Source organism: Schistosoma mansoni, chromosome 2 (assembly GCF_000237925.1).
Source record: "Schistosoma mansoni strain Puerto Rico chromosome 2, complete genome".
NCBI lineage: Eukaryota > Metazoa > Platyhelminthes > Trematoda > Strigeidida > Schistosomatidae > Schistosoma > Schistosoma mansoni.
The window spans coordinates 4,680,352-4,691,430 of NC_031496.1; the positions used below are offsets into that span (position 1 = coordinate 4,680,352).

The window sequence follows — 11,079 nt, forward strand, 5'->3', positions numbered from 1 at the left end:
ACAAATAAAAAATAAGGGACGTTACTTAATTCTTCAGGCTATTGCGTGTTCGGCTGAGTTTGGTCCAGATAATCCACAATTATAAAAGATTAGTAATCCCAATATGGACGATATGGATCCAGTAAATTTACCAAGTGTAGAATTCAATAAGAATGTCACAATTGTCTATAAATATAGATGATATGCAATGAATATTTCATTTAACATATTTGCAGACATGGCAGAACGATGCAGATGTGAATTAGAGTGTATTTAATGAGGAGCAGTAACAGTGCCGCGATATGATGTACTCAAAACGGAAGGAAGTCAAATTGCAAGTGTTCGAAGTAATACACTTAAACAACAAGTACAATTGTTTAATGCTAAATGTACAGAATATGAAAATACACAAAATACATGCAAAAACTATGAAAAATTATGTACAAAATAGGTTTTAAGGTCCTATCTCCACAAGCTATAATGACAAAAAATTTCCTTCAAAAAGACAAAATGGAAAGGTTCATGAAGGAATACTGGTAGCTCATGATCCAGAGAAAAGTAAAGATCAAATGAGATACTTAAGGCAAAGCCACTTAATAATAGTTTGTCCAAATATTTTGTTGAATTCTCCGTGGGATTCATATCGTGAAAACGTAAAATCGTATATTTATTAAATAATTTATTTAACTGCATAAGTTAGAATAATTTGTTTTGTAGATATGTCCATAATTTAATTTGAATTATCTCTAAATTCAGTTAACTAAATTTCTGCTGACTATAATCAACGTTATTACAGTGATTGCTCTCAAAGTATTTTTGATGTTTGGAACTTGTTTTTCTCCTAACAAACCCACTGTGTTCTTGCCTATACGATGAACAATAAGTTCGATAACTCTGATATACAAAACACATAGACTATGCATATTTCAAATCATCAAACCCCTAATAAAAAACCCAAATATTTAGTCACAAGTAACTGTTACAGTGAAAGTATATTTTACTGAAGAACGAAATCAGCTGATGTTGGGATGTACATACATACACAAGCACTAGTAAGATGCATAGGTATAAAATTACAAGAACATGAATGTAATATATATATATATATGCTGAAGATCACAATTTCTTATGAGGAGAATAGAGTTATCAGGAAGGTAAAAATGACACGTTAGTTACATATTGCCTGAACTATTAAAGTCTATCCAAAAAAGGATACATAGCTCAGGATTGTAATAGCATAACTTACAACCGGGATTGTATTAACAATACAAACTATTTATTTGATAACACCCATTTAAATAAATATAGAGAAACTCACCAAAGAATAGTTACTCAAGTCTCTCATTCCCTTTCTTCTTCGTAACAAAAACTTACTTTTAGTGAAACATAATAGAGAGTGTCTCCAAATTTCACCAAATATGCTATTGGCTTTTAGTCTGAAATCTGTAAAACTTGCAAGTATTTACAGTGACAAATTTTGTTCTGTGTTTACTGAACATCTGAAAAACTTGTAGATTGATAAATAATCTAGAGAACGGAATGTGTTTCCAAAAGTTATTATTTTATTTTATTTAAACATAAATATTGGTACAAGGTTGCACCAAATATATATGCGCCGCACAAATCTCATTCGACTTGTGTGAGGGCTGTGATACTGCCCAGGTGCCTAAACTGAAGCAGGTTGTTTTCTTAAGAGACCACACCCGGAGCCTTTGACCTAAATGTTTGATCCACAAGGCAGTGGAGCATCGTGAGGAGATGCAGTCTCATGGTAGCCGGTGACCAACCACTGATTCATACTCCATTTGTTCCCTCAGGATACTGCAGCTCATGTGCACCATTGGTTTGGAGTCAGGGTTTTCCAACTACCCTAGGTGTACTTTCCGTGTCCACCAACCCAGTTAAAGCTCTGAACATTCGCTTTTCATCCTCTCGATTTCGTAAACAACACCCGCGCCATGAGGAGGCAGTGAGTAGGACTTCCTTGTCAGAGGCTATATACGCGTGGCCATGCGGGAGCATTTCGAGAGGGAGAGCGAACTCTCCCCACTCTCGGCCGTACCAGGGCAATTTGAGAAACAGAAGAAATATTTGACTGACTTTATGATTGTTAGCAAAGAGTTCATCATCTTTAAAAGTTTTTTTCGAAAAATGTCATCTCTGTCAACACTTGCTAGGTTTTTACATTAAGCTTATTTTTAGCAACCTGGACTTCAATACAATGAACGAGAATGCTACCATCTTCTTCCTTCCTGCTAGCCGACTACAATCCAAGTTTATACAGGCTTTTTTCTTGATTGAGACACCAGAATAATTAAACATCATTTGAGCTAATTCTACTGTATACCTACCAACTCAATGACAAATAATTTAAAAAATTGATCAAGCTGACCGATGATCACTTGAACATAAAATACTAGTGAATTAATCAATAAAAGGAAAAATGCGTTGATAAAAAAACTAGACAAACGTCATACCGAACAAATATGTAGCGACGGCAACACATTGTAAATAAATGAACGAAATTCACTTTTAATCAGCCAGTCAGTAATTTTATATATATTAGCTTCATAATGTACACACAAGAAAACGTTTCAGCATCATTTTTGCCAAACTAGTCAATACATATTAGAAACATAAACAAACTAAGTGTTCAGTGTATCCAGCGTGTCTATTTGGTAGACAAAGATAGGGAAATTAATTAACAAAAGCGAACATAAAAACAACTAATAAATACTGAGTATCACAGTTCACACCACGGATTGATCTTAATTAGACCGCTATTGAAAAAATAGGAAACACCAAACACATTTCTTCCTAGTATGGGACTCCCCAGAACTGCGGTGTTACATATGAAATTCAGAGTCTTCTACAAACCCCCCAGACCATTAACAATCAAGGACTCACCAGTGACTAATTTCAAGAGGCAATCCATGAAGTACTAGCGAGAAGCCGTGATCGGCGGAGCTCAACATTGTCAGAGGTGAGACAGGTACCCAGCAATTATATTGGAAGATAGTTGCCCAATATCTGGAACTGAATGAAGTTAAACATCGATTCCGACGGATGCCAGATTAGGAGTTTAAAGGTTAAGTGCTTGCCGTTAAACTTGAATTAGCTTATTTCGATCCCTGGAGGAGTAACGTACTCTTGAGTCTCATATTAAGCAACTTTTCATTGCAAATATTGCTTGACTAAGATCAGTTTTTGATATAAACTATGAAATTCAACAATCTCAACGAAACCACTTCTCTTCATCGTACTGACTTCTGAACTCGCAAAAATGAATTGATGAATGTTACTGAATGACTTGCGTCCAAATCATGTGTCGAAGTAGATATGCTTTACCGACAAGCACAAAATGGCAGGGAATCTGAGTTCAGTGGGCCTTCATTCTAACCAACAACCTAAGATCAATACTGCTACTATCTGAAACAACAGACGATATGTACTTACGTCAATACAAGACATTATTTACAAACACTCAGGGTTACCTAAAGGTGAATGGGTGGAAGTAAAGTATATGGATGACCTGGAACTGCATCTTTGTTCACGAGGAAGTAGTGTTTGGTTATAAAACGATTTATGACAAAAGGTTTTACAATTACACTTGAAAAACTGATTTAACACGAATAACGAGCCTTATAGATGATTTATTGAAGTTCTTATCACAAACTAATACCATCCATAACGCAAGAATGAACTTCACGCTAAATTTCGATTGATTCCTCTGCATACTTTACTCCTGTCAATTAATCCAAATCAGTCAAAAGTTACATCTTTAAATAACTGGTCGATTCCGGTCATCGCCCTTCACCAGAATCTTTATTCAATATTATTCATAAAGACGAACTGGTTCTGATAAGAGGTGGGTAAGAGATACCCTTAACATGAAGACTGGTAATTTATTAATTCGATCCTTGTTTGTGTGTTCAAGAGAAGTATTTCTAATCGCTTTACTATGATCCTAACACTCCCTTCATACGCTGTAAGCTGTTTCTGACACATGATTTTTCTTATATTCTTCAAGTGAATAATTACCTTCCACACCTATTTTATGTTTAGTTTTGATTTGCGCCACCCTTGTGGTGAAGGAGAACACAGGTGAGGACAATCTGGAGTTTGTGCTCATTATGTTCGGAAGAACGATAAAAGCTCCACAACCAAACAATCCAGCTCAGAGAACAAAACTCCATAAAAGCAATCAACTATATTTAGCAGGAAATTACAGAGTTCCTTGATAGAATAGAAAAACCATATTCTAATACTTAATTTGCAAAATGTCCATTAATTGTCTCAGAATTCATTGCCTCTGCATTTCCACACCAATTGCTTTCTGTTCCCGTTCTTTCCTCCTCGAACTTCTCAACCTTCTACTGCCATTCTATTCCTGACTAGCGTTATATACTAATTATATCGACATAAGTAGCACAAACCACAACTGACTATCACGTAACTTTAATGGAAACTCAAAATTTTGATAACTTTTTTATTGATGACAATAGTTTTCCATGGACTGATATATTTTGCTGAACTACAGATGCAAGTGCACAGGATTAGTACGTGATATCATCAAAAAGAAAATTTCCTTCACTGAACCATCTTTTGCTTAATGACACAATGAATTTCTTTCATAGTTTTAAAATTTGTAAGTACAACAATAGGTCACTGGAATTAATGGTATCAGTAGTAAACAAAATTTAGCGTTGAAATTGAAGACTAGGAAGCGCATAACATGATGAAAACTCAAGAGCTAAAGGATACAAAGGGTGAAAACAACTTCTTTATTGTAGTTGAATGTGGGTCCTGACAAATATCACGCACAATATGATGATCTTTCCAATATCAACGGGGAAGTGTATCCGCCATTTGGAAACATTTCAGTTCAACAACCAATAACTGAAGTTATATTTTGGTTTGGTCAACCTTATTATTATTATATTCTATCTCAATATTGGCTTGCATAGCATTACGCCAGCTCGAAATGTGTAGCACATATCTTGACTACCACAGTCAATAAAAATTTGATCTCATCAACCGAATTACCATCTCTACCTAGGACCATCTGCCTAAATGCAGGACTACTACCTCGCAGTTCCAGAAAGACAAGTACAGTTAACCGATAAGTCCCAAATAAATATAACACACACCTTCGAATTCCATAAACAGTCGCGACTAAACACGGTTATTTCAACAATTTCTCATTTATTAAGCGATGACTAGTCTGTAGATATCATTCGATGATAGAAAACAAAAAGCACACATTAATGATCAAGTATAGTTACACTTGGAATTAATAGAATTCGTTTCATATATAACAACCATACACTGAAAAAATGCACATGTAAAACATCCTAAAATATTTAATAACAAGAAAACAGTAGGAAATCTATTAATTGGTTGATTAGTTAGTGATTAGTTGAAGAAAATTATCAATTCAAGCATTATTATATTGAATTGTCTCGCCTAACCATTATGCGCTAATACATTTTCTATTCTACGTCTAATGAATTCCTCTTCTTTGTTTCCTTCAAAACGTTCAATTTCTTTACCATTTTTGATGGAAATCACAGTTGGAACAACTTTAATCTAAATAACAATAAACAAGAAAGAAATAATCAATGATTCAATAGACAGATACTGTGTGACGTATTAGTCATATACAAGTTTGATATTTGGAGCCATCATCTATCGGCTGAATGAAGTGTATTTTTACACACCTGCTACTGGTGATGATATTAGGTTTTATCAATTGAAATTATTCCCAAAATGTATTAAAAGATCAAGGATAAACTTCAACTACATAACCACTGTACATCAGAGAGCAATGGACAGTTGTTTTGCCATATATTAAAAGCGTTTACAAATGTATGAACTCACAACTCTGCCATGAAACAGAACGTAAGACCCTCAGAATCGATTCATAATTAATGATAATAGCAGTAATAATAATACTATTTTTATGTTGCAATCCGTTTACCAGGTGCAGATTCGTATACTGAGTTCTGAGTCACCTATTATTTTGAAGGCTAGTGATCTTATCAGCCTGCCCAAACTTAAGTAGGTGGAGTGAAACTCCAGCATATTACATAGTATGATTGAAAGTCGAACATAGCAACCAATAAAGTCACCGTCACATGTTTTGATGCTACTTCAGACAACCGACATTTGATTCATTATAAAACAATATAGACGTACAAAATTTACTCAGTTTCAATATTAATTGGGATGCTAAATAACAAAAAATTAAATTAATAATAGCCTGAATGTTAAAACTATTTTACCTTATATTTTTCAGCAACACTATCTAGCTGATCGATATCAACTTTAGCGAGTAGCACAGAATTCATATACGATTTCATTATATTTTCTAACCTTGGACCTAAAATTTTACAAGGTCCACACCTAGGTTTAAAAAAAGACAAGCAAAAATAAAGAATTTATTCGTAGAGTTCTCCAACACAAACAAATTTAGCCCTTAAAGTAGTTAGAAAAAACAGCTCACAAGCACAAATATTGCTATTTGTATCAATTTAGGGAAAGTATACCTTTCACATAGAATAACTCTAATATTGATTACCCAACAAATCCCTGGAATTTTATCAATACTTGTTTCGTTGCGGTGACACATGGAGACCCTAATTGAAGTTAGATTGATATCGACCGCAAAAGTACCGAACACCACAGTTTATTCTAAAGGTAACGGCTATTGAGGAAGTCTGAAGGTATTGGACTCAATTTCTAGGAGGAGTGTTTACCGAACGAGCACAGAAGTTTATTCACAAAAATTTACTAACATATTTTTGTGTGGGCTGGTATATGACCAGGACACTCACTGAAGCAAGTATTTTTTTTACGTAGCCACCTCCCAGCTTGGCAGAGAAGTATAATCCATAACGAACAACGTCAGGTGTATTCCCATAGCAATCGGTGACCAGGATAGATCTATACGTCATTTGTTTACACAAGATCATAGAGCCTATGTATACCACTGGTTTTCAATAAAAGTTTTTCAACTGCTATAGGTGCATCGTCCGTATCCATACAAACGGTTTAAGTACCAGACATTCGCTTTTCGCTCTTTTCCCTCCATAAATACACTGCAGCTGCATCAAAGCGGTAAATATGACTTCCTTATTAGAGGATATAAACCTATTCCCATATGAAAGTATTTCTAGAGGAAGAGCTAACCCTCTAATCTTGACCATATCGGGACATTTAGGAGTATATATTGTTGAGTAGTTCCACTGTAAGACGATGATAAGGTCAATAAGTATTAAATCTATCAGTCACACCACAAATGATTGGAAAGTGAGTGACCAACAAACTGACTTTCTTCAATCGCCTACATTTTATCATGTTTATTTTGTGTTCGTATTTTGTATGTAAGCATATTATTTTGCGACATGAGAAAATTATTCATCTGGATAATGATCATATTTTCGATTTCGAATCATTTGAGGGATCACGTCAAGAATACAGCCTAGTGAGCAGCCATTAACCAACCACATTTTCTATCATTTTTTCTACCATCCATTGACCAGAGTGACTGTAACGACCAAACATTTGTTCCATCAAATCACTAAAACCCTCCTCCATAACATAGGAAACACTCACTCAATACTCTCTGGTTTTCAGTCTTCCATAGTTAATGGAAACCTCTGATGAAACCTAACCCACCATATCAAATTAGGACATATTATAAATGGTAACATTTTAAATTAGCAAAGAGACAAAATTTGCAGGACAAAAATTAAACAAGTCGAGTGAATGGTAGTAAAAAATGAAAACATTAGAAGTATAGTATGCATTTTATTCGGTAGGTCAATATACTTTCTCATCCAGTCTTCTGTTCCCGCTCAACTAGTTAGTTGGGTAGTTCGCGCGTAGCACGTCATGCATCGGTACAAGATTTTGGACGCTAACCGTCATAACAGTTTGACCCAACCACAAGTGGTTTCACGAAGTCATGTTAGGATTATAACTGACCATACTTTTTAGGCATTGATAGTTTCAAATAAGTTGAGCATCAAGTAGAAATAAATATATTTTGTTTTGTTATATCCCAATGAGTAGAAAATTATGTCTGAGTTTTCGTGACCTGATCCGGTCACTTATTCACTCTGAAGAAGTGGCTTACATGAAATCACAAAACGTCAGGAATACGAATTTCCTACTCATTAGGATATAACAAAAATATATGCATATTTATTATTGACCAGACTTATAAACAGAGTGAAATAAGTAGATGATAACCATCATTGAACATCAAGATATAAGGTAATTAAGTGTATGGGAAAACCCCGCCTGTAGCCCCTCCGGGGGCTACTGCCGGTCCCAAGCCCGGGTAAAGGAGGAGGGTTGGGCATGGGGTTAGCGACCCCACCCCGTAGAAAACAAACTCGCTAAAAAAACACTAAACAGAAAAAATTATTCAAACCATTTAAACTCTGCCCTGGGAGTAGAAGGAATAATTATAACGCCTCATGATGAAAGCCGAGTTCATTCGGAAGTCATGAGGCCGATGCACCTTCTTTCAACCAGAGCAACAATTCTTATAGGTACATGGAATGTCCGGACAATGTGGGAGAACGGCAGAGTCTTCCAAATTGCTGCAGAAATGAAAAAATACAACCTGGAGGTGCTTGGGATCAGTGAAACACATGGGACGCAGGTTGGACAACAACGATTATCTTCAGAGGAACTTCTGTTATACTCCGGTCATGAAGAACAAAATGCCCCACATACACAAGGAGTTGCATTGATGCTGTACAAACAAGCACAAAATGCACTTATAGGATGAGAATCTCATGGACCAAGGATCATCAAAGCCTCCTTCAAAACAAAGAAAGAGGGCATCACAATGAACGTCATCCAATGCTATGCACCTACCAACGACTACGATGAAGACGTTAAAGACCAATTCTACGATAGGCTGCAGTCGATCGTCGAGAAGTGCCCAACAAAGGACCTGACCATTCTGATAGGAGATTTAAATGCCAAGGTTGGAATAGACAACACTGGATACGAAGACGACATGGGACGATATGGACTGGGAGAAAGGAACGAAAATGGTGAGAGATTTGAAAACCTATGTGCCTTCAATAAACTGGTGATAGGCGGCACCATATTCCTACATGAACACATACACAAAGCCACATAGGGTTCACCGGATCACGCTACTCAGAACCAAATCGAATATATCTGCACCAATACAAAGTTCAGGAGGACGTGAGAACCAAGAGCGGAGCTAATGTAGCCTCAGATCATCACTTGCTGGTCGCCAAGATGAAATTAAAACTTAAGAAGCACTGGACAAAGGGGCGGACAACATCACAAAAGTTTAATATGGCTTTTCTTCGGGATACTGACAAACTCAACAAATTCAAGATAGCCCTCAGCCATAGGTACCCCCAAATGCCCTGGTACGGCCGATAGTGGGGAGAGTTCGCTCTCCCTCTCGAAATGCTCCCGCATGGCCACGCGTATATAGCCTCTGACAAGGAAGTCCTACTCACTGCCTCCTCATGGCGCGGGTGTTTACGAAATCGAGAGGATGAAAAGCGAATGTTCAGAGCTTTAACTGGGTTGGTGGACACGGAAAGTACACCTAGGGTAGTTGGAAAACCCTGACTCCAAACCAATGGTGCACATGAGCTGCAGTATCCTGAGGGAACAAATGGAGTATGAATCAGTGGTTGGTCACCGGCTACCATGAGACTGCATCTCCTCACGATGCTCCACTGCCTTGTGGATCAAACATTTAGGTCAAAGGCTCCGGGTGTGGTCTCTTAAGAAAACAACCTGCTTCAGTTTAGGCACCTGGGCAGTATCACAGCCCTCACACAAGTCGAATGAGATTTGTGCGGCGCATATATATTTGGTGCAACCTTGTACCAATATTTATGTGTTTAAATAAATAAATCAGCAACAGGTTCCAAGCCTTTCATGATGTACTCAGTTGAGAGGGAACTACTATGGAGAGCAACTGGAAAGTATCAACATGTCAGGAGGTTCTGGGCCACAAGAAGCACCATCACAAGGAATGGATCACTGTTGGTACACTGGATAAGATTCAAGAAAGGAGGAACAAAAGGCAGCAATCAATACCAGCCAAACAAGAGCGATCTCAGAAAGTATGTTAACTACAAGGGCATCACTCTTCTCTCAATACCAGGAAAAGTCTTCAACAGGGTATTGTTAAGCAGAATGAAGGACTTCATAGACACCGAACTTCGAGATCAACAGGCTGGATTCTGTAAGGATCGATCGTGTACAGACCAAACCGCAACTCTACGGATCATTGTGGAACAATCAATTGAATGGAATTCATCACTCTATATCAACTTCATTGACTACGAGAAAGTATTTGATAGCGTGGACAGGACAACACTATGGAGGCTTCTTCGACACCACGGCGTGCCTGAGAAGATAGTCAATATCATACGGAATTCCTTTGGTGGATTAAACTGCGAAATCATGCATGGAGGACAACTCACTGACTCGTTTGGGGTAAAGACCGGTGTCAGACAAGGTTGCTTACTCTCACCCTTTCTCTTTCTCCTGGTGATCGACTGGATCATGAAGACGTCAACATCTGGAGGAAAGCACGGGATACAATGGACAACTAGGATGCAGCTGGATGATTTAGACTTCATAGATGATCTGGCTCTCCTATCACACACGCAACAACAAATGCAGAAAACGACCGGTGTAGCAGTAGCCTCAGAAGCAGTAGGTTTCAATATACACAAAGAGAAAAGCAAGACTCTCCGATACAATACAGCATGCACCAGTCGAATCACACTTGACGGAGAAGCTTTGGAGGATGTAAAAACCTTTACATATCTGGGCAGCATCATCGATGAACACGGTGGATCTGATGCAGATATGAGGGCGCGGATCAGAAAAGCAAGAGCAGCATATTTACAACTGAAGAACATCTGGAACTCAAAAGAATTGTCAACCAACACTAATATTATAATTTTCAATACAAATGTCAAGACAGTTCTACTGTATGTAGCGGAGACGTCCCCGATACATTACAGTATTCATGCTCACATTAAAACAAACTACATGTTTAATGTAATTTAATACTCG

General features: G+C 37.2%; 1 protein-coding gene across 1 annotated transcript; it reads right to left on the bottom strand.

The window, feature by feature from the left end:
• Positions 1–5,243: 5,243 nt before the first annotated feature.
• Positions 5,244–6,913, bottom strand: Smp_037530 (Thioredoxin (mitochondrial), Trx M). The gene is made up of 3 exons (XM_018795408.1): positions 6,528–6,913; positions 6,264–6,384; positions 5,244–5,568 (listed from the first exon to the last, which is right to left on the bottom strand). The coding sequence occupies exons 1-3, from the start codon at positions 6,608–6,610 to the stop codon at positions 5,446–5,448; spliced, it is 327 nt and encodes a 108-aa protein (XP_018649724.1). The 5' UTR covers positions 6,611–6,913; the 3' UTR covers positions 5,244–5,445.
• Between the last annotated feature and the right edge of the window lie 4,166 nt (positions 6,914–11,079).